Below are 22,464 nucleotides of genomic sequence, written 5' to 3'. Positions count from 1 at the left end.
CCCTCACTCTATCCCCACCCCCACTGCCTCCTCCGTGCCTCCCTCTCCCACATTAATCTCCAGGCCTCTCACTGCTGATTCAAGCAAAACAGAGTTTGCCTTTTTCCCTCTCGGCAGCCTTTTTGTTGGCAAAGCAGAAAAGGCATCGCAGCATACACACGTCTCAGCCTCCCGCCCAGGGAGCCGCTCTGGAAACGAAGCGCCCCTCCATGCTGGGTGCTGCCCTGGGTTGTATGCAGGATAAGTGCGCACAGACACCCCGCTTCCATCAGCCTTATGTTCTCCCCACTGGCCGTAGACCCTGTGTAGGTTGTGAGGAGATGGGGGGGTCCCTGTTCTTCCCTTTGAGGCAGCATATGTGTGTGACATATGTCGTGTCTTCCTCAGGTGTTCAGGGCCCTCACTGACCAGCTGGCCCGGTCCTTGTTCATGGCCCGAGGGTCCACCTGTGATCCACAGCAGTAAGCGTTATGTGGCTGAGCCAGAAGGGGGCTGCAGTTCAGAGCAGGGTTGTGGCCAAGCAAAAAGCTGCCCAAGGAAGGGACATGGACCCTGAAGGCTGGGAAGATGCCACACAGGTAGGAAGGTTCGGGAAACAGTGTCGGGCAGGGTGGTGGGAAGAAACACGCCAGGGTAAATGGGCCAGAACCAGGCTTGCTCACATTCCTGGTGGGGGTGTCCATCAGCTGGCCCGGTTAGGGTAGCTACCACGTGTTGTTAAGATCAGGGTCAGTACCCTCCAGCATGCATGGCCTCTCTGCCTGGCTCCCACAGTTGCTATTTTCCTGTCTAAAAAAGGTCATGCAGAGGGCTAGGTAGGGCTTCCATTATCACGCAGTCCTAGCCCACACAGAACCCTAGATCCAGGGAAACATGGTCCCAGGAGCTCTCCCACCATGGCGGCTGGGCCTCAGCCAGGGACTGCCGTCCTGCCCAGGGACGGTGTGCCCCAGACACTCGTCTCACGCTGGCAGAATGCAAGGATGATCCGCTCAGATACCGTGACACAGAGCTGTGTCTGACTCCATCTGAGAGGAGTCACCAAGGTACAGGAACAGCCTTCCGAGAGACCCCCAACGTGGTGACTTTTGGACAGGAGACTTATGACTTAAGGTAGAGGGCTCAGTTAGCAAGGGCCCAGGGACAATGGCCTGGGCATGGTGAGGTCAGCAGAAGTGTGAGGCAGGCTGTGGTAGCCTGGAGCCACTGTGTAGGTGGGGGCAGTGCCTTCTCTCCACGTCTCGATGGACCATGCAAGGTATGTGTGTGTGCACTTGCATGCATGTGGGGGTGGGGGGTGGGGGGATCTCACATTCACTATCCTCTGCCAGGGCTGCCCACCCTGTCATCTCTGATTATTAGGTAATGGTCTCCTTGACACACAGTTTTATTAATACAATTAACAAGGCCTGAGGAGCCTGAGTGACCTTGGCCATTCTGCTGCATTGGGGATTGTCCCAAGAGGGCAGGTGAATGAGGAGAGACACAGCTGGATCCCCTGGGAGCCTCTGCCACTTCAGGAGAAAGTTGTACTGGGGTCTTCCAGACTCACACGCTTCCACCCTGCATTCCCCTGAGCTGGACCCTGATGCTGATGTCTGCTGGGGGTGGTGTGCAGCAGAACCCTGGACTGTGGAGCCAGACCTGGAGCATAGAATCGGGTCCTCTCACCTGGGAGCCCCACAGGAACGATGAAAGGCTGTGGGTTGCTGACTATGGAGCTGGCTGCTTCTCTTTCCTGGGCCTTCCTCAGATTCATGGGGGTTGGAAGAGGGGCAGCCTCCTAGGGCGGCATGAGTGGGCAACAGCTGCCCCCTGGTGGTCCCAGGGAACAAGTTCCCCATCTGCTTTTTGTTTTGTTGTCTTTTCTAGTTCTGGAGATTGAACCCAGGACTTCACGCACGCTGGACAGTGCTCTACCACTAAGATACATGCAGTCTTTCTGTTTCCATCCTGAACCTTCCAGGGCCTTTGAGGGAGAGCATCTTCATGGCTTCACCATACATAGTTTAGGACTGCTTCCCACATGGTGCTCCCATCCTGTCCCTTTGGAGTCCAGGTCCTGAGCCCACTCTTCTAAGGGACTTGCCAGGGCCTGCACGAGAGCAGGTGGAACTGGGCAGCAGGGTGGCCAGAAGATGTGTTTCCTGGGCAGAAGGTGGGACTCTGAAAGCTGGGTACTATAAGAGGGCTGCAGATGAAATGCTTTCGCTGGGACCTTACACGGACAGAGACTGACCAGCAGGGAAGGGGAGGTCAGTGCGAGGTGACCAGAAGGGCCACTACACATCAGGCAGAACCTTGCTATTCAGGGTAGGGCCCCGAGGGTACGTGCCCGGAGCAACTTGACTTGAGGAGAGAGTCACGCAGCAGCAGAGGCGATAGGGCATGGTGGTCTGTTTCAGGAGAACAGCACCATCCCTGATGCCCTCCACAGAGGTGTAGCTGTATGAGCACTGTGTCTGGAGTGGACTGGGCCATATCCCTGGTGTGGATAAAGTGGCCATGGTCTCAGCACTGGGCTCAGCCTCATCTCATCGGACTGGCATTTTTAATAGACATCTCTAGCTCTAAGGAAGGTGGGGGTAGCCTGATGGCACCCCGGAGCAGAGGACAGAATGCATTAGGTACACCTGGCTAGCTGGAGCTGGTCATAGGGTGATGCACACAGGAAGATGGCCTCCACAGCCACCCTGGGAACAGAGTGTCCAGCTCAGGGACAGGTGACGCAGTTCCTGTTGGTGCAGGGGTCAGGGTGGCTCCCAGTCTTGCTTTGTTTGGTCTTACGGCTCCAGCCAAGGATGGGCCAGGGGCGGACACGTGCTGGCATTGGTGTCTCTCTCTGGCTCCACAGCAGTGCTGGTCGTCGGGGCCCCTACAGCCAGGACAGAGACAGACGTGGTCAGCCATCACTGCCTGCCTTATCTGCGGCCACCCTGGTTAGAAGTTAGAGCCCTTTAGGAGTGATGGGTGCATTAGGGACATATTGGAGGCATCTGGAGTGACTGCAGGAGGCTGCTAGCCAGCTGACCCTGGAATGGCCTTGCTGAATGGATGTGACCTCTGGTATAGATTGGTTTAGAAGCCTCTAGTATGCGGACAAAATCCCACTGATGTGGGCTGGGGGCTTCATTTGGAGGACAGTAACCACACTATGGAGGCAACATCATAGGTAGACACTGCCCAGGAAGCAACCTCCACTGAAAGCCACCAGCCCACCTTCTCTCTGAGGCCTCTTGAACATCCAAGAGGAAGACCAGGGCTGGGTGGGGATCGGGGTTTGGGGATCTTCTCCCAGGCCAAAGGTTCACCATGCTACGTGGCTCAGGGCTGGGCAGCATGGACACGACCTGCAGGCTCACGCCTTCCTCGCCCACGCCCCTCAGCTGCTCCACCACCTCCACGTGTTTCCACCGCTTGCAAGGCTTCCCGTTCACGGACACGATGTAGTCACCCTCCTTCAAGCCAGCGGACTGTGGAGAATGTGGGTCGGTGAGGTGGTGGCAAGTACATTTTGATAGTCTAGGATCTCGACATCGGGGGCTAGAGAGACCTTTACCTCAGCCTGACCCCCAGGAGCAACAGCAGCGATGAGGACAGGTGAGTCTCCCCGAAGTGTGAAACCAAAGCCGCCCTCTCCCGGAGTCATGTGCACCGGCCCTACCAACCGCCACCGATTCTTGGTTGAGAACACAGACAGGGGGCCCTGGAAGGAGACAAATGTCGCAGAGGCCTGGCTGAGTGGCAGTTAGTGAGCCCTGACCTGTCTGGCACCTCCATCTTCGCCTGCAAACCCTGGAGCAGACACAGGTGAGGGGCCAAAGGGGAGAGGGACAGGGAGGGAGAACTGGCCTGCTCACCAGCCGATGGAAGAAGTCCGTCACCTTCATCTGGGACAGGCTGGGCACTCTCACCTCTGGTGCTTGGTGGGTCTTGGCTGACAGGGCAGGAGGCAAAAGACAACTGGAACCGAACCCCAGACTCTTGACCTGCCCAGAACCAGAGCTCCACCAGCGGGGCTTGGCTCAGTTCAGAGGAGTGTGTGGCCCTCGATTGCACGTGGGACTCTCCTGGGTCCTCAAAACCTAGCTGTTCCTACCGACAGCCAGGACTATACTAGTTCCCTGCATATGTGATAGATGTGGAGGCTTCTAGGAATCTGGAAGCCCCAGCTGGCACCGCGCCTCTGTCCCCTCTTGCCTTTTGAGAATCAAGTGGGGAAGGCGGTGGCTGGGGATGCTGACCTGATATCCTCCAAGGGCTCCACTCCTCAGCCCAGCCTGCCTCCCCACCCACCCAAAGAAGGGTTCACTATGCAACCTGGGCTGTCTTTCAACTCTGTCCTCCTGACTCAGCCTCCCTAGTGCTGGGCTGGGATCATAGGCATGTGCTCCCACACCTGGCTTGCTGACTGCCTCTCAGCAGCAACTGCAGGGACTCAGCCTCGCTTTTTGACTGACACACTCATCTCAAAAGGGCCCCCCGCTGCTCACGCTGGATGTCAGGGGCCTCCACAGCTTCGAAGAAGTCATCTTCCCGCTCGAGCTCCGAGTACTTGGCCAGCGAGCACCGCAGTGCCTGATTCACCACCACCTGGAGCAGGTCCATCTTCCGCAGGACCCGGCACAAGGTGTGCAGCCGCAGCGCCTCCTCCTGGCCCAGGATGGCACGCTTCAGGTGGGCCTTGGCTGTGCACAGGCATACATAGCACTGTCACATACACGCCCCACATGGATGCACGCATGCCTGCCCTATCGACTGGCTCTTTCAGGCTGGGCACGCGCAATGCACGCATGCACGCACACACGCTCCACATGGATGCATGCATGCCTGCCCTATTGACTGGCCATTTCAGGCTGGACACACACATGCATGCATGCACGCATGCACGCACGCGCGTGCGCACAGACACACAGACACACACACACACACACACACAAGCATGCACATCCCACACACGAATGCACGGGTGCCCCGCCAACTGGCCCTTCTAGGCTGGGTCTCAGACCCTCTGTCTTAGTATGGATCAGGAAGGGGAATGGGCCACAGAGTCAGACAGTGTTGACCAGATTAGGAAAAGTTCTGCCAAGCCAAACAGTACAGCAAGGGAAGAACTGCCCCCATCGACATACCCACCTGCCCAGCGCTCCCAAGAGCCCTGCTCTCAGCAGTTCCCACCAACCCAGGGATGTCAGCTGCCGAGCGACTATGGGGGCACCCTGCCACATTTGGCCCAGGGCCCTGTCTGTGATGCCTCACCAAGCTTCCTGCGCTCTTCTGGGTGCTGTGGCAGTGTGGGACCTTGGGGCTCACAGGTAGTTGAGGGCTGGAAGGCATGCTTCTGCTTTGAGAGTTCATCCTCGTCTGCTGCTGGGGGTCAGAGAGGCCATGAGCCTGAGCAGGGGGCCTCTGTGGGCACACACGGGCACGTGGGGCGACACACTCACAGGAGCCTTCGCAGAGGGCCATGGCTGCGTGGTAGTGGGCCAGGGCATGGAAGTGCTCAGCCTTGACATGTGCCAGGTTGGTCCAGGAGGCGGGCAGGTAGTCTCGGACAGGCGGCTGGGCCATGGCCCGGTGCACAAGCCCATACTCAGCTGCCACCTGCCAACAGGCATGCCGGTAAAAATGGAGCCTCTGCCTTTCTCCAGGCCCATGGAGCTCAGGGACAAAGCCAGTTAACCCCCGAGAAGACAGTCTAAGTTTCCTGCCTATGCACCCAAGGCTCCACCAACTCTGGCAGCCTCTCCCTAGATTCCACGCTGAGCCAGACCTGGGCATCCAGGGTTTTGGTTCCTGTTCTCAGGACCTCAAGAACCAGGGCAGTCACTGGCCTTAGGGAATGACATGGAGCACTAGATGGGGGTGCCTCGTCTGTGGCTGCCCATTCTGGCCTGACGTGGCTCCAAACCCACTCTGCTCCTGTCCCACTGAGCCCTGCTCTCTGCTCTTTGAGTGGCCACAGCTTGGCCAGCGTGTTGAGGCTCCTGGGCAGGGCTCCTCGGCCTTACCTGGGCAGCTTCCTGAGCCAACTGCAGCTGAGCTGGACAGTTGTTAGGTGTGTCGGAGGCTGTCAGCAAAAGGCCCCTGAAGATGCACTCCTGTGCCTGCGCCACCATGAGCTGCTCCAGCATGGAGAGAGATGCGGCGCTCATGTCCGGGCTCGGTGCATGGGAGAAGTTCTCCCTCAGGAGTCTGAAGGCCCCTGAGGATGGGTGGACAGAGTGCTCACACAGGCAGGGAGTCGCCATGCCCACCAGAACTACCTTCTGGAACTTCCCACTAAAGGACTTACATGCTAAGTCTCTCACACAGGGAGACCATGTCCACCAACCCTCTTTCCTGCCCCAGAGATGGGCACAATACCCCTCCTGCTGTGGTCTACAGCCCTCACCAGCAGCCCTCTGGAAAGCCTCAGTGGCATGGCTGGTGCCCTCGGTGCAGGAACAGTCCTGCCGCGCTCCGATCTGCGTGTGGAGTGCCCCAATGTTAAACAGTACACTGCCCTTCTCGAAGGCCAGGGCCCGCTGCTGTGCCGGGACCCCCGTGAGCGAGTCGTACCTGTGGCGTGGCGTCAGGATGGGTACAGGTCCCATAACACCCTGGCCTCCCATCCCAGGGCCTCCACCTCTGTTGCTAGCCCCTACCAGTGGAAGAGAAGCAGCCTTGGGCTCCTGGCAGGGCTGAAGAAACGTGCATCCAGGAAACAGAGCTGGCTATAGTAGGCTGCCAGCAGATCCAGGCCTACCTCATCCCTGCTGGGAGTCCTCGTGGCCTGCAAGGGAGAATCCAGCTTGGCCCAGTCCCAAGATCCACCACTCATGATGCCACCCTCAAAACTCCCTGGATATCATCTCCAAGGAACACGGGATTTGAGGGCAGCCTGGAACAAGGGACCAAGTAGGGCACTGAGGAGGGAAGAGGCAGTGTCAGGGCCCAGACCAGCAGAGCATGGCCAGAACTGAGCCACCTGTTAGTCCATGTCCTTTCATGAATACTGGCTATGCCTGTCTCCCAGGTGTCCTCCCAGCATGTGGGGACTCCGTGCGAACCTCTATACTGAGACCCAGCCTTCTACGACTTGGCTCCCTCTTCTGCCTTTGGAGCAGCCCACCCACCTGCCGTAGGTCCTCTAGCTCCTGGATCTCTGTCTCATAGGAAGTGCCGTCCTCTCCAAAGTGCTCCGAGATCAGCTCCTGTTGGGAGAACAGGTATTGCCCTTGGGGCACCCCGTGCCTGGCTGCCTGCTCTGAGGAGTGGCTGGGCCAGGGGAGAGCAGGCTGACTGACTGTGAACTTGGGGCCAAGGAGAAGAAGGGCTGAGGACCCAGGGGCTGGGACAATGGTGGATGCTGACATTCTGGTCCCCAAGCTCTGGGTTCCAAAGACAGAACTGGGCCAGGATTCTTGTGGTGCCACTTTACACATTTTCTTTCGTCTGCCACCTTGGAGACTCAGACACTGAGTCATAAGATCATGTCATTTTCCCATGGGGCCCTATGGGCCCTGGAAGAAGGGACATGGAATATTCTGGGGTCTGAACCCTTTCCGGGTCACTCAGGACTCAGTTGTTCTCAAAAACAGGTACCAGATGGGTGACATCCTTGAGCCAGGGGACCCTCTACAGGGAATTCTGGTACCTGATGGTTATACTAGGGCTCCCAGAATGATGAGGCCCCTTCATAGCCATTCTGGGGCAGGACCCCAATCCAAACTTTCATCTAACCCTTAGCCCAGGTTGGGACCAGAAGAATCAATCAGGCAGCAGGAGGGTAGTTCCTTGGGTGGCAGCCCTTCCTCCCCCAGTGCCTCAGTTTCCTCATCTGTTCAATGGGATAACTAGATTAGGATGCATCTAGACCCCCCTCAGCCCACTTCAGGGCTGTGTCCCTCAAAATTCACAGGCCAGCACTTACCTTCAGGGGTGTGGCCCAGTCCAACTCCTTGGTTTCCTTCAGGCCCAAGGGGATCATGGGAATGGTAACACTTTCACTGAAACCAGAAACATGAGCTCTAGACCCATTACCCATCGCGGCCTGGAGTCCTATCCCGAGGCTCCCCCCACCCAGGCGCACCCTCCACACATATGTGCATGGTGTCTCACACCCCTCTGGCTGGTCCACATCCACGCTGCTGCTCAGCTCTGCCAGTTCCTCCTTCAGCAGCTGCAGGTTGGAGTTGACATAGCTCAGCTCCAAGGCGACTGTCTCTCGGACCCAGGTGTTGCTGGTGGCTCTGGGAGAGGCCAGGGGAGGTGGGGAGACCCATGCCTGAGGCAGATCCAGTGACCCAGACCCAGAGCAGCTCTCCTGCTTTGCCCAAGCTTCAGAGCCCATCCAAAGGAGTAAGTGCTTCAGGGCTAGTCCCCACTGCTGGAGTCAGGGTGGTACCACGGAGGTGCTCTCCTCTTCTTTTTAAAAATTTATTTATTTCTATTTTATGTGCATTGGTGTTTTGCCTGCATTGATGTCTGTGTGAGGACGTCAGGTCCCCTGGAACTGGAGTTACAGATGGTTGTGAGCTGCCGTGTGGGTGCTGGGAATTGAACCAGGGTCCTACTGGAAGAGCAAACCAATGCTCTTAACCATTGAGCCATCTCTCCATCCCCCCTTCCTCTTCTATGATGCTTCTTCTTACAGCTCATCCTCAAAGCCATTGTATTCCAACACAAGTTCCCTAGACTATGGGCACAGCCAGCTCTCCCTGTGTCTGTATTAGCCCCCCCCCCCCAGGGATCAGGGGTCTCTGAGGACAGGGAAGAGGGGGATGTTGAGGAGGTATGAGCCTGGGGCTCCCCTGCAGAGTACACAGGGCGGTTCCTGTGCTTAGAGGAAGCTGGGTCAGAAGATCATTTGCAAGGTCCTCAACCTTGGCCACCTACCATACACAGCTTCTTCTGAGCAGTCTCCAAGGCTCACTAGATACTGTTGGGCCTCTTAAAGGGGCTTGTGGTCCTCTGGCCAAGCATATATGGGGAGGCCCAGAGGTGGGAATGGACCTGGTTTGTCTGTGAGGGTCTAGGCTGAATGGTGAACTGTATAGTTGTGGCCATCTGCCATCTGTCCCTCTTTTTGACTGATGACAGGATCACTGCCCGGTCCAGGGCCAGGCAGCAGCAGGTGCTTACCTGTAGAGGTTTTCCGCACCTGTCCGCATCCGCAGCTCCTTGCTGATCTGCTGGTGGAGCCGAGCCCTGTGGCTCTGCAGCTGGCTGGGCTGGTTCTGATTTAAGGAGTCACAGCCCTGTGGGGAGGATGGCAATGGTTATGCCCACAGAGCCCCCATCAGCATAGCCGCTGCCAACCTCAGGGGACCTTATCCTGTCCTTGGGAAAGGAAGTGGTCACTGTGGGCTGGAACCTGAGCTGGTGTCATAGGGAGGGGCTGGGCAGGCCTGGCTGGGAACATGAGTGAGATGCTTCCCCACGATGCTTCATAGATGCTGTAGACTCAGCCTCATCCCAGCCATCTAATTGGCCCCATACATCAAGAGGCTTTCCCATACAACCCACTCTCCTAACACTGAATACTACATGGCCCCACAGTTTAAAATATGGTGTGACAGGGCTCTGGACATAGCTCTATGAGGAGATGCCTCATTGGCTAAGTGTCCATACTGCTCTTGTAGAGAACCCAAGTTTGGTTCCTAGCGCCCACGTCAGGTGGCTCACAACTGTCTGTAATTCCACCTCTGGGGGGTGGGATCCAACACCTCTGGCCTCTGAGGATACCTGCATTCATATGCAAATAACCTCACACAGACAGGCACACACATAATGAAAAATGACATTTCTTAAAAATTAAAATATGTTGTAAATCTCCACCAGGAAGGCCTTTCTGATCGCCCCTGCTAGAACAAGCTTTATATGCTCTGGGGACTTACCAGCTCATCTATACAGGTGGTACAGTTTGTCTTGGGAGTCTGGCTACCTTTCCAGAGGGCTACTACCAAAGCCCAGGACGAGCTCCTTTTAAAAGGGCCTGGCCTGGGCTCTGTCCACAGGATTTTTGAAGTAGTGTAATCACAGGCACTAAGAACATGGTCACTAGACAGTTATGGGCCATGAGCCTGGGCTGCTCAGGCAGTGGGTACCCGGTGTGTGACATAGACAACTAGGCATTGGGTTACAGTGCCCCTTTGCCAGCCCCAGTGGGATGAAAGCTCCTCCTGTGTAATGTGAGAGAGGTGGCTTGCATTATCTGTGACATCTTCTCTTTCCAGCCACAGGCTTGGCAGCTAAGACTTAGAGGCTTCCTCCCAGAGACTGTCAAGGAGTGGGGATCAGTGGTGCTGTACACAGCCTGAAGTCCAAGTGATGCAGGGTTCTTACCCTGTCTGGGTTAACCCACCAGCCTAAGACTTGGTGGTACAGATTCTGCAGAAGGCTCTTGCCCTGGGAAACATCCTCACTAGTGGTCACTGACCCTCTAACAGGTGGAGGAGGAGGTCACAGAGACTCAAAGTTTCTAGTTGAAATGACATAGAGCAGTGTGTGTGTGTGTGTGTGTGTGTGTGTGTGTGTGTGTGTGTGTGTGCGCGCGCGCGCCATGCATTCAAAGCATGGCTTTCTGTCATGCAACAGCAGTTTCGGCACCCTGAATGGCTTTAAGCAAGGCTTACACCTTGGCATGGATGGAGCTCCTGGAGGTCATCACCTTGACTGTAGCCCTAACCTTACTACAGAGCCAGCTTTGCAAGAGAGGCTCATGTCACTGATGACCGCCCACACAAGTGGCACTTGGGCTCACTCTGAAAGAAGGAAGCCATTAAGTCATCCTTGAGTGACCACGGATAGGTGACTCACTCTCTGGGAAGCTGGCACAAGACAGCATAGGGGCAGAGCAGGTAACTGTACTAGACCCATATTGTACTGCCTCCTTCTCAGGGGCCCATCCCTATCTGTACAGGAAGGACACTAAGAAAATGTCTTCTTCCCGAGATCCTACTACAAGACTCCAGAGTTCTAGGTTCTGGTTGAGCAGCTAGGACTGGAAACATGCTGGGTAGAAGGGCACAGCTCCGTGATGGCCTACGGCTCCCCTGCCCTCCCCCACCAGATGTGGAGTTGCAGCCGCCGCCTCTCTGGGCTCTCTAGGCACTAAACCCAGGCCCTGGGCCTGTTCTTGGCCTTCTTAACCTTGGTTCCCGCAAGGAGGCCAAGCCAGTCCACTAACCTGTGTTGTCAGAGGGCAAGATAAGCAAGCCAGAGAGACAAATCTATAGGGCTGGATGGATTCTGGAAGCTGGTGGCCCACACCCAGTTTTCCACACTGGGCTGAGGGAAGCGCCCAGCAGGGAGGGCACAGACGTTAAGCGCCATCTCTCCTGGTGCAATCTCCCCACCCTCTGGAAACAAAAGCCATCTAACCATAGATGACCTCCATGATGGCAATTCCTGCCTAACTCTGGGAGAGCTCACCATCACCTTTGACACCCCAATAGCAGCGACCCAACCAGAAGAAGGCCTGGCTGTGTCCATAGAGGAAACGCATGGGATCAGAGGGAAAAAACATCCCACCCAGTGGCCTGAACTGGGCTGTCCCCCGGGATCAGCAGAAGGGAGGGGACAGTTATCCCCATACAGGCCTGGGAATAGAAAGAAGGAACAGAGTAGCCCCAAGCCTTCCCAGGCTCCCCCTACTGAGTTAGCTCTTTGGGGGAGTGCCATACTCTTGATAGGGTGGCAGACCAATGCAACATGTACCTCCTCCAAAGGACACCTGCAAGGCGTGGCCACCCTGTGAAGAAGCGCTCCAGGAGTTCATGATGCAAGCTGCCTCTCCCTCCCTCCCTCCCTCCCTCCCTCCTTCCTTCCCTCCCTCCCTTCTCTCCCTCCCCCCTTCCCTCCCTCCCTCTTTTTCTCCCCTATCACCCCCCTCTCTCTAATGCCAGCTAGTCACTGTGGCAGGAGGCATGCCAGGTAGGAGGGAGCCCTTGAGAGATCTGTCCAAGTCTGGGTGCCTGCCCTCCCTCCCCGCCCCCTCCTCTAGGAGACCTGAGCCACACACATATAAAAGCCGGATAGAAGGAGCCAGCAGCAGCGTGCAGTCTGACACCAGGAAGGAAGGAGAGCAAAGTGCCCCAGCAGACACCTGGGAGTAGTGACAGGAGCCTCTGCTTAGCAGCCCACCCCTGGGAGGTGAGCAGAGTACCCCAGAACCTGCGCAAACACTAAGAAACTCCAACACTGTCCCCTAGGAAATACCCAGATTGATCAAATACACAGACAGATCAACCTAACACCCAGTAGGCAAAGAATGAACGGGTCTCCATTCTACCCCTATTTACTCCCGGATTCCTGGAAGCCCAGTCACCCTCATCCCCAGAGTCAGGGATTTTGGAGGGGGTGTATGTGCTGGAAAGTGGCCAAAGGACATAAAGTTTAGAAGGTTTCTGCCGTCTGCTGCTACAAGCTAACATCTAATGGACACCTGCTTCCACAGCCGTGTATGCAGAGGGCACTGCTAGGAAAGGAGGCTACCCAGGTGTCAGAAAAAAAACACCTGTTTGGTGGTGGAGGTGAGGGAGTGGGGCCTGTCACCGATCAGAACCAACTTCTTGATTCTGAGAACCAAGGGGACCTCCTAGCTTCAAGGAAACTATCCAGACCTTGGCTGCGCCACTGGGTGGGATTCTCACCGGGCTGGAATACAGGCTCTGGCCTCTCGTTTGGGGCTCAGTTTCCCCATCTGGCTGTCAAGGAAGCAGGTCCCAGGAAAGAAAGGCCGCAAAGGCCGCGCCACACAGCACGGGGCAGAAGGCTGGGAACCCACACCTCTTCTCAGCCCCCACCTTACGGATGCTGCTGTCGTCCTGCAGCCGGGCGCCGTCCTCGCCGGCGCCCGGGTCATCTGGCCTCTCCTCGAGGATCATCGCCGCCCGCCTGGACGCTGACCCTGAGAGGTCGCGAGCAGCAGGTCCCTCACGCTCCTGGGAAGACCAGCCGAGCCGCCCGAACTGTCCGGTCCTGGAGGGTCCGACTGACCGGCGCTGCAGGGCGCGGGCCCCGCCAGCAAAACTTGACTCCGTCCAATCAGAGGTGACAGCTGCTCCGATCGACAGCAAGTGCTACTAACCAGAGTGAGAGAGAGGCGGGCTCCTGGTAAGGGATCTGGTAACCCTTAGCAACCAGGGCCGCTCGCCGAACACGGTACGCATGCGCCACGCTGGCTGCTGGGCGTGCGGGCAAAGTTAGGAAAAGACTTGCAGAGCTGGGGGCGGCGACGGGGCGCGGCCACGGTCCCTGCTGGGACTTCGGGACTTTATCTCGTCACCCCGGCAACGGGACCCTCCAGGACTGCTCCAAAAATGTTTACAATGGGGTTTTTAAACGGTTTGTTAGAGACAAGTGCTTGTGCTGATTCCCGAACAATGCCTGCTTTCTTCCCGGCACTGCCGAGCAGAGCGCTGCTACCGTCCCCTTGCTTCCAGAACCGCCCCCCAGAACCCTCGCCTCCGGGACCTGGTTATGCATTTGCTTCCAGAGCATGCATCCTCATCGACCTGCTTGTAGTTCCAGAACCTGCTTACCTCCTGGACCTCCTGTTTTGAGAATTGGACTTTTTCCAGAACCCGAGCGCCTTACTGGGCTTGCCCTGAATGAAGCTCTCTCTTCTCAGATTCCGTGTGGGCTGGCTCACAGTGGATGAACTGAGAACACATCCTAGAAGTGAGTGGCCAGCCCTTTGTCAAGCTGCTCCAAAGGTCAGCCTCCTCCACGCTGCCCTCCACCCTGGTCACTGCTTGCCCTTACTGAGTCGGCTCAATCTCCATGCCCTCCCCCATCCCCCCCCCACTCTACACACCCGACTCTGTCATCCCCAGATCTAAATCCTCTCAGCTAAGCTCTTGGACGTCCCTGAACATTTACAGTGGACACCCCCGGAAATATATCTCTCATGGGCCCCTGACAGCCACTCCAAACTTCCTGGCCTTCCCCAATGGCCTTTGTGAGTCCGGGCATTCTTTTTCCTGCACCTTCCTGGTGAGCTCCGCCTATCTTCACTTCCCTCCACTGACATCTTCATGGGCAGCTCCCTCCATCACTGGGGCTCTTACCATCCTGCCTGAGTGTGGGAAGCACCACCAGTACCCTGCACGCATAGACCTACACCCAGGAAAACGTGTGACTAAATACTGTCTGGCTTTTTTGTTTGTTTGTTTGTTTTTAAGATTTATTTTATTTTAATCTCTCTGTCTCTGTCTCTGTCTCTGTCTCTCTCTCTCTGTGTGTGTGTGTGTCTGCATATGAGTACAGCACCTACAGAGTCCAGAAGTGTACTAGATCCCCTGGAACAAGTTACAGGCAGTTGTAAGCTGCCAGATGTAGGGGCTGGAATCCTAACCTTTGGTCCAGAGTTTAGAGCAGTACACACTCTTAACCACTGAACCATCTCTCCAACCCTCCCAGACTGGCTCTTAACTCTTCCTCTCTCTCCGCAGGATTGTTCTTTTCACAAACCTTGGGAAAGTTCACCTCTCCCCAGCTTGCTCAGACAACCGCAGGGATCCACAGTGGCTTCTCCTTAGGTTCCACTCAGGGCTCTTAGGGATAGTTCCCAAGTTCCACTTACAGAGGTCCTGCAGGGATCTCAGTTTAGAGGGCAAGGCTGTCTGGACATGAGTGTGGCTCTGAGTTGTTGAGGGTCCTAAGAACTCCGGCGATTTTCAAATGAGAACCCTAGACTCAATCAAAAATCAGGTTGGAGGGGGCAGGGAAGTATACTTCAGTTGGTAGAACACTTACCTAGTATGTGCACAGCCCTAGGATCAATCCCTAGCACTTCATAAAACACCAGGAACCCCGTATGTAGGATCTAGAAGCAGGAAGACCAGAGGTTCAAAGCTATCCTCCAGTTACATGGTGAGTTTGAGGTTAGCCTGAAATCTACAAGTCTGAAAAACAAACAAACAAACAACAACCAACCAAACAACAACAAAACCAACCAGGTTGGAGAGAAGATTAAAGCCATTTTCAGATAGAGGATGCAGCCTCAACATTCCCCGCCCCCATTTCTTTTTTTTCCTTTTCTTTTTTCTTGTTGTTTTTTGTTTTTTTGAGACAGTATTTCTCTGTGTAGCTTTGAGTCTGTCCTGGAAGGAGAGCTCAAAACTGTAGCCCGGGCTGGCCTCGAACTCACAGAGATCCGCCTGGCTCTGCCTCCCCAGTGCTGGGACTAAAGGCGTGTACCAGGACCCGGCTCCCTCCGCCCTCCCCCCCATGCCCCCATTTCTAAGGAAGGCAATAGAAGATGACAGTCAACATCTGAGGTGTCAAACCCGCAAAGGTGCTGACGTATTTGACAGCTGGTCCTCAGCGGGGACATTCTGTTCTCAGCATTTGATGTTTGCCTTCAATGGTTACTCCCACTATGGGCAGAGATGGTTCTGAGCGCCACAAAAGCACTCAGCTGGATGAAACCTCAGGCCGGGGCCCTACCCAGGGTAGTTCCTGGGAGAAGGGGGAAACCAGGCCTGTGGACCACAGGGCAAAATAGCATTGTTCAGGAAGCTAAAATCAGTAGAGTACTTCCTGTGTCTCAGTTGGCAGAGAGCTTGGGGTTGAACTCATGGAAAGTATATGAGAGGACGAGGTAGTTGTGAATTCCAGGAAAAACAAAACAAAACAAAACTAGGAAGAGATAGAAGCATCCACTGGCACTAGAAGGCCTTGCCCAGAATGTGTGAGGTCCTAGGTCGGATCCTCCCAGTACTGGGTTGTGAAGGGGAGATGATGTATGACAGGAGAGGCAGAGGATGTGGAGCCTTGACCTCCTTGGGGAGAGCCAGTAGTGATGCTCAGATTAGAAAAGAACTTCCCAGGGCAGGAGTAGGGATGCCAGGCCAGGAGGTGGGGGTACCAGGTCAGTGGTAGAACTTGTATCACACACAGCACAGCAGGAGGCCCAGGGTTCAGGCTCCAGCACCACGGACATGGCGGCAGAGAACACTGGAAATGGAAACAGAAGGAAGGTGGAAAGTGCCGCCGTGCAGTTAAACACCAAACCAGCAGCTCGAAGAGTCTAGGGGTAGCATCTGAGGGAGGGGTGGGCGTGGCAGCGGTTTGGTTTTGTTAAGCTGTCTTGAAGATCTGCTCGGTTCATCAAGCTGTGTGTTTATTCCAGGGTTTACTGGACTGGACCTTTTTTTTTATTATTTTTTTTGGTTTTTTGAGACAGGGTTTCTCTGTGTAGCTTTGTGCCTTTCCTGGAACTCACTTTGGAGATCAGGCTGGCCTCGAACTCACAAAGATCTGCCTGCCTCTGCCTCCCGAGTGCTGGGATTAAAGACGTGTGCCACCACCGCCCGGCAGCCTGGACTTTAAAAAAATTTTTTTTTTTTTTTATTTTTTAAGAGATGTCTAGATGACTAGAAAAAAAAAAGCCCCCCCCCAATAAAATGTAAACCTTTGGAAATGAAGAGCTATAGTCTAATATAGCCTGCTACCTAGAAAGCAAATACCATATATATAAATTGTGGTGTATAACGGAAAGAAATTCTGTAACCTAAGTAAGCGAGCTGAGTTGAAAGAAGATAGGGTGCACTGAGTGGCCCCTGGGCATCTGTCACATATTGAAGAGCTTCTGGTCGGGGAGAAGGTGGGAGGCCAGATAGAGAGAGGCTGTGTTGGTGAGCGTGTGCCTCTGACTGCCAGGGCATCTGAGGCCAGAGGAGAGTCCTACGTCCTGTCTCATTCTAAACATCTTTGCCATAGCTGTGACTGAAGAATCCCTCAATTTCCATTTCCTTTTTTAAGCAATTGAACATTATATGGTGGGTCCACTCAGACTGCCATAGGAAATAATTACTGATTGGTGGTTTATGCAACAGAAGCTCATTTTCTAGGAGGCTCCCAAAGCTCCTGAGAAAGGCTTCTCTGGCTTAGAGAATCCTGTAGAGGATGACCATGTTTTCTGCACTGGACACTACCGTGGCCAGGCCCACCCCTAGAGCTGTGCAGTGTCCTGGGGCATCCTGAGAGTGGTAGGGAGGATGGGCCTCTGGGAAGTCCATGCTGGGCCTGCTCCTCCTCCAGTCTTCTAGGGCAGGAAACAGCTCCCCGCAAGTCACCTTGAATGAGATTAGTCAGCTGAGCTTGATAAAGATGGGGAACACAGGTGATCGATCATCTGTGGGAATCTTCACACTAGCATTCCAGGATAAGGGGTAGGGATGGAGGCCTGCATAGTTTGTAGCTCCTGGTAAGGTACTAACCCTGGGAGGAAGCAAATTATATTTATTATCAGGTCACTGGGCTGGTTAATCTGAAAATCCTAAGAAGTTCAACCAAAAAACCAATTATAACTAATTGGAGAACTGGGTAGGGCAGCCAGCTTTAAGCTAACCAGATCATGGACCGAAGTCTGTGTCCAGCCCGGATTAACATGTTGAAGCCTGTCTCCCCTCCCCCATGGGGTGCCATGGAGATGGGGCCTTTGTGGGTAATGAGGACTAGAGGAGCTGCCACAGTTCTAAGGACTGATAGCTCTCTATACCCCCAGGGGAGGCTACACCCCAAAGGTTGAATCTGCAAATGAAGGATCCCTCACCAGGAGCTGAATCTGCTGGTACTTCCCAATGCCCCAGAGTGGTGGGGAAATTGGTTCCTGTTTAAGCCTGCCCATCCGTGGTGCTTGTTACTGAAGCCTGCTCAGACTGATATGATGCAAAGTACAATTGCTTAAAAAGGAAAAAAAAAAGCATGGAAATAGAGGGGTGTTTAATAAAAAATATAAAATAACTATAGGAAGATACTGAATAAGAAAGGCATCTATGAGTATGTATATTTTTACTGGGCAGCTTAAAACCAGACATTAATGGTTGGATATGCCATGTACCTTAAACATATATAATAATATAAAAATACCAACTCTTCTCAAAGGTGGCTTAAGGGTTCATTTTATTTTTAATTGTGTGTGTGTGTGTGTGTGTGTGTGTGTGTGTGTGTGTGTGTATGTGTGTGTGTGTGTACATACATGCGCACATGTGAGCCAGAGCACATCAGTTCAGGTGCCTGTGGAGGCCTGAGTGTCCAGCCCTCTGGAACTGGAGTTAAAGGTGGTTGTGTGTGGCCTGGTTTCGGTGCTGGGAACTGAACTTGGGTCCTCTGCCAGAACTGTACAGACTTTTAAGTGCTGAGCTGTCTATCCAGACGGTGCATGAACAGTCACAAAAAGAATGCAGTCACCATACAGACAGACACTCTCCCACACCAGGTGTCAGGGGAGGCAGCCAGACATGGGGATGCCTTCTCTAATCCAGAATGTCACCAAAAACTTGGAAGCCTGAGAACATTCGGAGTTTATGAGAGTCGGGGAAGCAGGGGCCTGAGTCCCTACTGCACCGAGAGGTATGAAACTCGGAGATGCTACCAGGATGTCATCTTAGGAACCATGCACACTGTTTTAGTGGCCTGGTTTTTAGCAGTCAAAAACCTCTGGATGCAATGCTGGTATCCTTAATACAGCTCAGTCAACACAACAGCAGAGGTTTTGAACCTTCTGACCTTCCTTTTTTGTTTTTAAAGACAATATCTCACTACTCAGCACTGGCTGGCCTGGAACTCTCTATGTCAAGATCACAGAACTGCCTGCCTCTGCCTCCAGAAAGCCAGGATTAAAGGTGTGCACCAACTATAGTCCAATTTATCTTTTTATAACTATCAGAATGATTTGCTAGCTGGGCCATGCTTTGGGGTACAACATACAACACGGTCACATCAAAAGGGGGGGCATGGCATGACAACCTGCCTTTGAACTTCAGACCCTATATAAAGGTAGGACATGAGAACAAACTCCTGATGATTAGGTCAGTCTTTGACCTCTACATGTGAGGTGCAAGCACACACACACACACACACACACACACACACACACACACACACACAATTAGCTGCAGGCAGCGAGCTAGGAAGAAGTACATGTCATGTATTCAAGTGAATAAAACAAACCTAGACAGAGAGAAGAGAGGCCTGTGTTGATATTTATAACAAGGAAAGTTGAAGAAACTCTACCACTCCTGCTGGTGAAGTCACCTCCTCACACGGGTCATCTCATGGTCCTCAGGGCAGGCAGGAGGGCACCGACTTTGTTTATGTACTTCTGCATCACTGGGATGGGCGCAACAAGAATGTTTGTTGTTGTTGTTGTTTGTTTGTTTTTCAAGACAGAGTTTCTCTGAGTAGTTTTGGTGCCTGTCCTGGATCTCGCTCTGTAGACCAGGCTGGCCTCGAACTCACAGAGATCTGCCTGGCTCTACCTCCTAAGTGCTGGGATTAAAGGTGTGAGTCTCCACTGCCCAGCTGAATGGCATATTTTTTAAGGAAACAAAAAAAAAGAAAGAAAGAAAGAAAGAAAGAAAGAAAGAAAGAAAGAAAGAAAGAAAGAAAGAAAAAGAAAAAAGGAAAGAAAAAAAGAAAAAAGAGAAGAGGATGAGAGGTGAGTGGGTAGATGAACTCACTGTGGAAGGCAGAGTGCGGGGCAGTAGCCTCAAAAGAGTTTTGTGCAGGAGGGTTTTACAGTCAGGAGGTAGCAAGTGGGTTGTGTGTGTGTGTGTGTGTGTGTGTGTGTGTGTGTGTGTGTGTGGTGCTGGAATGGGACCCATGCCGTGTGTATGCTAGGTAAACACCCCACTATGAGCTGCATTTTCAGCTTTGATGTCATTGGGACTATTAAATTTTCGACTTGGGCAGAAAGTGGCTCTTTTCTGAGCTGCTATGTGAGGACCTGGAAGCCCAGAAATCGCTGGCCCTCCCAAGTGCTCAGTGGTCCATCCCATGCTAAGAGATTAGAGACCCCTAGTTGCATCTGGCTCCTTCCACAAATACCAGCCTATCTCCTGGAATGGGTCAGCCTTGGGGATACCACCACTGAACCACACTTACAACCAGAAAGAGATGGCCTAGAGAGCAATGTGAAGAAAGCAGGGGAATCTAAAAACATCATCCTAGCTTGGCCCAGATTCCACCATTTTGGTGATTACCCCTCCCTCAGTGGATGTTGAGGAATTTGGTTCTGGGTCCCCTGGATCAGTCCTGCTACAGCTTGGATATGCAATGTCTGCCAAGGCCTATGTGTGAAGACTTGGGAGGAGGTGAAAACTTGGGAGGTCAAGGTGGAGCCTAGCCGGGGGAGGTCCCTGGGAGTGTACCCTCAAATGAGACCCGGTCAGTCCCACTTTGCTCCCCAGCTGCCAGGTGAGTAGTTTTATCCACTGGTGCTCTTGCCATGCCCTGCCCCCTACAGATCCCTAAAGCAACAGGCTAGCTGACCATAGGGTGAAACCTTTGGAATCCAGAGCCAAAATCAACCTTTGTTCCTCCCAATTATTCCCGGTCACAGGGATGGAAGGCCAAAACAGACACTAAACGCTGGGTGACTTGCTTCAGCAGTGACACTTACGTCAGGATTCCTGGCTCAATTGCTTGTCGTGCTGACACTTTATTTACACTTACATTTTTCCAGAATGAGGAGCAGAGGCGGTTGTCTTTGAAGGCCCAAGATTGGATGAAGCCAAAGGATTTAATTAGTGGTTTGTTTGTCCACCGCTGTAGACATCAAGATGTCAGAGCTGTGGCATGCGCCTTTTTCAGGGGGCACACGGAACAACACAGCTGAAGAACAGATACCGCCGAGGTGGGGGCATAGTGCACTGTGTGTGTGAGCGCCTGTCTGTGATGAATGGAGGGATGGGTATTGCAGGAAGACAGGAAACCTTAATCAATGTTGGTAATAGCCACCCATGCATCATGTGGAGGGGTCCCAGGCGTGAGGGGCAGGACCAGCAGCATGTGAAAAATGAACTGTTTGTAAATACAATCAACAGTTCCGTGTTTGTGAGAAAAGCCATTTGTCATTTGGAAGCCACCTTTGGTAAAAGATGTACCTGGCTTCCTGGTGAGACGGACCATCCATCGCTGCCACATCATGGGCCAGCGCGGGGCTGTCAGAAGCCCTGGGAAATGCAGGAATGTCTATTCCTAGTTGAAGGCAAGTTGAGGCACTTTAGAAAGCAAAATGGCACCCCCTGAGAGAGCACTGGCTTGCATCAGGCACCACAGTGAGCTCCCCAAGCCCCTTCCTAGAGGCACGGCAAGGGAGACTCAGAGAGGGCGTGCTGCCGCACACAGCCTCTCCCAAGGGCCTACATGCCTTCTCAAGAAGGGAGGGAGAAGTTCTCAGAGCAGGAAGGTGGTTCGCTTGAGGTCTCCCGGGGACGGAACCGGAAAAGGATAACGGGGCAGCGTGACACACCAATGATTGTCCCTCAGCTGTGAGCAGAGGGGCTTTCATGGGCACTTTTCACCTTTAGGACTGTGCCTTGTTAAGGCCTGGAACACTGGTATTGTGTTGGGAATTGGCATTTGCTGGACACTGGGCACAGTGGTTAACCTGAAACACACTTAACAAAAATAAGCCCCCCCCCCACAACCTTCTGTCACCCAAAGAATATCCAAAGACCCCACGAGTGTGCCTATGTAACAAGCTAGACCCATATAGAGGCTCTCTGACAGTCTGAAGTGACTGTGGGGAAGGGATGTGAAGGCCATCCGTGGATTTAAGGGTGTGGCCACCAGATGGAGAATCCGGTTTAGGGTGCTTGGTAGGGTGGCTGCCAAATGGCTCCGTGCCCAATAGCTGTTGAGCCTGGAGCTCAGGGGCTACCTGGAGGCAAAGGTCTACACTGGCTTGTTCTTGCTGTGTGGTATCTGTCTGGGAACTAAATGCATGCCAGCTCATGGTGGTGCTTGGAAAAGTGGGGACAACCTGGAGGAGCCGCAGGCTTGGGAAGGGTGGGCTTCAGGCAGAGGCAGCGCCTATTGTGCTATCTGGTACTGTCTGAGGTCGGGCAGAGGAGCCCCTGCCAGCGGTAAGCGGGGTGTGCGAACAAGGTTGCTTTCGCTGGGGTTACATGAGCCAAGGGTATAGAGGTGAACACAGGGAACTCAAAGGGTTGGTACAATTCCTGGCTAGGAGGCTGGGGGAGGCTTAGGGCCTGGTGATCTGCAGGAAGAGCTATAGGATGAAGGCATGGGCAGGGGACTTCTGGTGTTGAGTGGGTTTGGGTACTCCTGCGAACTGTCTGTCCTCTCTGAGAGTGGCTGAGTAAGGGGAATAAGAAGTCTCAGAAGGGAGAATGGCTCATGGGTAAAAGCACATACTGCTCTTGCAGAGAGGACTGAGTTCGGTTCCCAGCACCTACATCGGACAGTTTACAACCACCTGTAACTCTAATTCAAGGGGGCTCTAATGCTCTCTTCTGGACTCTGTGGGCAAATGTACTCATGTACATATGCTTGCACATGCGCACACACACACACACACACACACACACACACACACACACGTTGAAATAAAAATCTTTTTTAAAAAAGAGGAGGAAGAAACAGGAATGTAGACTGGGCCCATCCAAACAGCTCAGAGGCAGCAGGAAGAGAAGCAAGAGCCAACCACCTACTCCTATACAC

At 53.8% G+C, this 22,464-nt stretch overlaps 1 protein-coding gene across 5 annotated transcripts; it reads right to left on the bottom strand.

Annotated features, from left to right (window-relative positions):
- Nucleotides 1–1,371: 1,371 nt before the first annotated feature.
- Nucleotides 1,372–13,040, bottom strand: Rhpn1 (rhophilin Rho GTPase binding protein 1). Of its 5 annotated transcripts, none has more exons than XM_036208979.1 (15): nt 12,797–13,040; nt 9,127–9,242; nt 8,106–8,234; nt 7,916–7,991; nt 7,119–7,196; nt 6,648–6,775; nt 6,395–6,561; nt 6,012–6,205; nt 5,448–5,604; nt 5,260–5,370; nt 4,494–4,688; nt 3,861–3,937; nt 3,560–3,706; nt 3,312–3,473; nt 1,372–2,875 (listed from the first exon to the last, which is right to left on the bottom strand). In XM_036208979.1, exons 1-15 carry the CDS (start codon nt 12,848–12,850, stop codon nt 2,714–2,716), a joined length of 1,953 nt encoding a protein of 650 aa, XP_036064872.1. In that variant the 5' UTR covers nt 12,851–13,040; the 3' UTR covers nt 1,372–2,713. The 5 variants fall into 5 exon arrangements, with proteins under 5 accessions (XP_036064872.1, XP_036064870.1, XP_036064871.1 ...); XM_036208977.1 differs by having other exon boundaries at nt 12,792–13,039; XM_036208978.1 differs by having other exon boundaries at nt 5,260–5,367; nt 12,792–13,039.
- Nucleotides 13,041–22,464: the final 9,424 nt, after the last annotated feature.

Source organism: Onychomys torridus, chromosome 16 (assembly GCF_903995425.1).
Source record: "Onychomys torridus chromosome 16, mOncTor1.1, whole genome shotgun sequence".
Taxonomy (NCBI): Eukaryota; Metazoa; Chordata; class Mammalia; order Rodentia; family Cricetidae; genus Onychomys; species Onychomys torridus.
The sequence above is the reverse complement of the archived record's forward strand: the minus strand, read 5'-3'. Positions and strand labels throughout refer to the sequence as shown.